The sequence below is a fragment of the Poromitra crassiceps genome (genome assembly GCF_964638095.1).
Source record: "Poromitra crassiceps genome assembly, chromosome: 28".
Lineage (NCBI taxonomy): Eukaryota > Metazoa > Chordata > Actinopteri > Beryciformes > Melamphaidae > Poromitra > Poromitra crassiceps.
In genome coordinates, this window is record NC_139651.1 from 15,070,279 (window position 1) to 15,072,868 (window position 2,590).

Below are 2,590 nucleotides of genomic sequence, written 5' to 3' on the forward strand. Positions count from 1 at the left end.
AGTGTAAAACCGTGATACATGTATTTGTACGCAATGGGGAGTTCGACTCCCGAGCGAGGTCATCTTTCTACTTTTAGTTTTAGCCCCAGAAGTTTCTTTAGTTGTCTACACCTAACCCAGCCCAGTCGCCAGATTAATGCCAGTTTTAGAAAGGTTCCAGTTATGTGTTTGTTTGCGTCATTGTAAGTCATTGGTGCCGTTATGGACAGTGACATCATCAGTGATGACATAAAGCACTGGTGATCTCATAGACCTATGCTAAGAGGTCATGGACATTGCGACATGATGAGTGATGACCTACATGCACTAATGATACCATATACCTTATTATGCTAATGATGTCATCGAGACATTGTGGCATCAGTGATGTCATAACTCCCCTTCCCCCGGCGGAGATATAGTGTGCTGGGAGGTTGGGTGGGTCAATGCCTACAGCCAGAGTTCCAAGGTTTGGTTAATCTTTTGCATTAGTTATGTCAGTAGTAGCAACATTAGCAAACAGGAAAACTGCACGGAGGAACACTGCAGTGAGTTGGTCCCAGGACAAAGCCCTCACCATGACGGCGTTCCTCCTGAAAGCCTATGGCCCAACCTCCTTTCTACTGAAGGAGGAAGGAGAGGCCAAGAATTTTAGGGTGAGCTTGGGCGACCCGCACACTTGCACTTGTACTCCTGTATTCCAAAGGGAGAACGGGCCGTGGCCCTGCAAACACATCTACTGGGTTCTGATGCGGATCTTCAGACTCCCCAGAGAACATGAATACTGCTTCCAGAAAGGCCTTGTGGGAAGCCAAGTCTCTGTGATCCTCAATCATCAAAGCAGCCAAGCGGCTGCTCCGAGCCTGCAGCAAGGCCCGGACGCGGAGGATGGCAGCGTCTGCCGGAAAGCCATCAAAACCCAGGACGTGTGTCCTATCTGTCAAGAGGAGCTGCTGGAGAAACAGCTGCCCGTGTCTTGGTGCCGCTTCGGTTGCGGCAACAACGTCCACATCTCCTGCATTAAGATGTGGGCGGACCACCAGGAGCTCTCGCCGCACCAGGGCGAAGGGCCCGCCATGGTGAAGTGCCCGCTCTGCAGGGGGGCCTTCTCCTCGCTGAAGCTCCTGAACGAGGAGGTGAGGAACGCGGCCAGGCTCTACACTGCCGCCGAGAGAGAGAAACCCGACAGACATCTGGGAGTTCGCTGCCGCGTCTGCAGCGTCTGCCCCGTCACCGGCACGTGCTTCAAATGCACCGTCTGCCGTTACTACTACCTGTGTGAGGACTGCTCAAAGGACGGACACCACCGGGACCACCCGTTTGTCTTACGGACCAAAAGGAGAGGGAAGTGGCGCCGTGTTGGAGAGGACCTGACTGATGAAGAAAGAGGTGCGTCCTCTCAGCCAGCAAATCACAGAATGGCTGATGCTGAGGAACCTGTACCAGAGTGTGGGTTGGGTCCTGAAGCTGAGGAACCTGTACCAGAGTGCGTGTTGGCTCCTGAAGCTGAGGAACCTGTACCAGAGTGCGGGTTGGGTCCTGATGCTGAGGAACCTGAAGCTGAGGAACCTGTACCAGAGCGCGTGTTGGGTCCTGAAGCTGAGGAACCTGAAGCTGATGAACCTGAAGCTGAGGAACCTGTACCAGAGCGCGTGTTGGGTCCTGATGCTGAGGAACCTGTACCAGAGCGCGTGTTGGGTCCTGATGCTGAGGACCCCGTACCAGAGCGCGTGTTGGGTCCTGAAGCTGAGGAAACTGTACCAGAGTGTGTGTTGGGTCCTGAAGCTGAGGAACCTGTACCAGAGCGCGTGTTGGGTCCTGATGCTGAGGAACCTGTACCAGAGCGCGTGTTGGCTCCTGATGCTGAGGACCCCGTACCAGTGCACGTGTTGACGCGTCTGCCTATGGTGCTGGTGAGGCCGGGGTCTCCTCTGCTGGCGCTGGGACAGCAGTGTCGGATCTGTCTGCAGAGCTTTGCCAGGAACCAGTTTGCTCGAACCCTGCCCTGTCATCACCATTTCCACGCAGCCTGTGTGGACGGGATCCTGCGGAAGTCGAACTCCTGCCCCCTGGACGGCTTTGTTATTTACTGTCCGTCTCCGGCGCGTGCAGGGGGGCAGGCGGCGGGGGGTCGAGCACCTGCCCCGGTAAGGCCCCTCGATGACCGAAGTGCCCTCGTCATCCGTGGCATTTCTGTCTTTCAGAGGCGGTAGCGAGCGGGGTCATTGTTAAAGGTAGAGTGAGGAGACTGGTATCATATGAAACTAGAAGACCTGAGGACATCCATTGGTGCCAACCGTGTAATGCTATCTTGTCGCGAAAGAGGATAAATAATGCTCTGAATTTAAGCTAAATTTTGCAGAGGGAAAAACTGGCATGGTCATTTCCAAAGGGGTCCTCTGACGTCTCACGTCAAGATATCGTAATGAGAATGATTGCTATGGGTCGTCTCCCCTTTAGAGACATGCCCACTTATGCTAATCCTATGCGGGTTTCGCCAAAAACCATGCAGTTATTTGCATGCAGTAGAGGTCTTCACGGGTCCAAAATGACGGACCCGGACCCTAATGGACCCGGGGAATTTGTGCCCAGACCCAGATTGGACTCGTCT

At 54.2% G+C, this 2,590-nt stretch overlaps 1 protein-coding gene across 1 annotated transcript; it reads left to right on the forward strand.

The window, feature by feature from the left end:
- Positions 1–473: 473 nt before the first annotated feature.
- LOC310799578 (E3 ubiquitin-protein ligase Zswim2-like) lies at positions 474–2,192 on the forward strand (the record flags this gene model as incomplete). Its single annotated transcript, XM_083662168.1, has 1 exon — positions 474–2,192. The coding sequence occupies one exon, from the start codon at positions 474–476 to the stop codon at positions 2,190–2,192; it is 1,719 nt and encodes a 572-aa protein (XP_083518294.1).
- Positions 2,193–2,590: the final 398 nt, after the last annotated feature.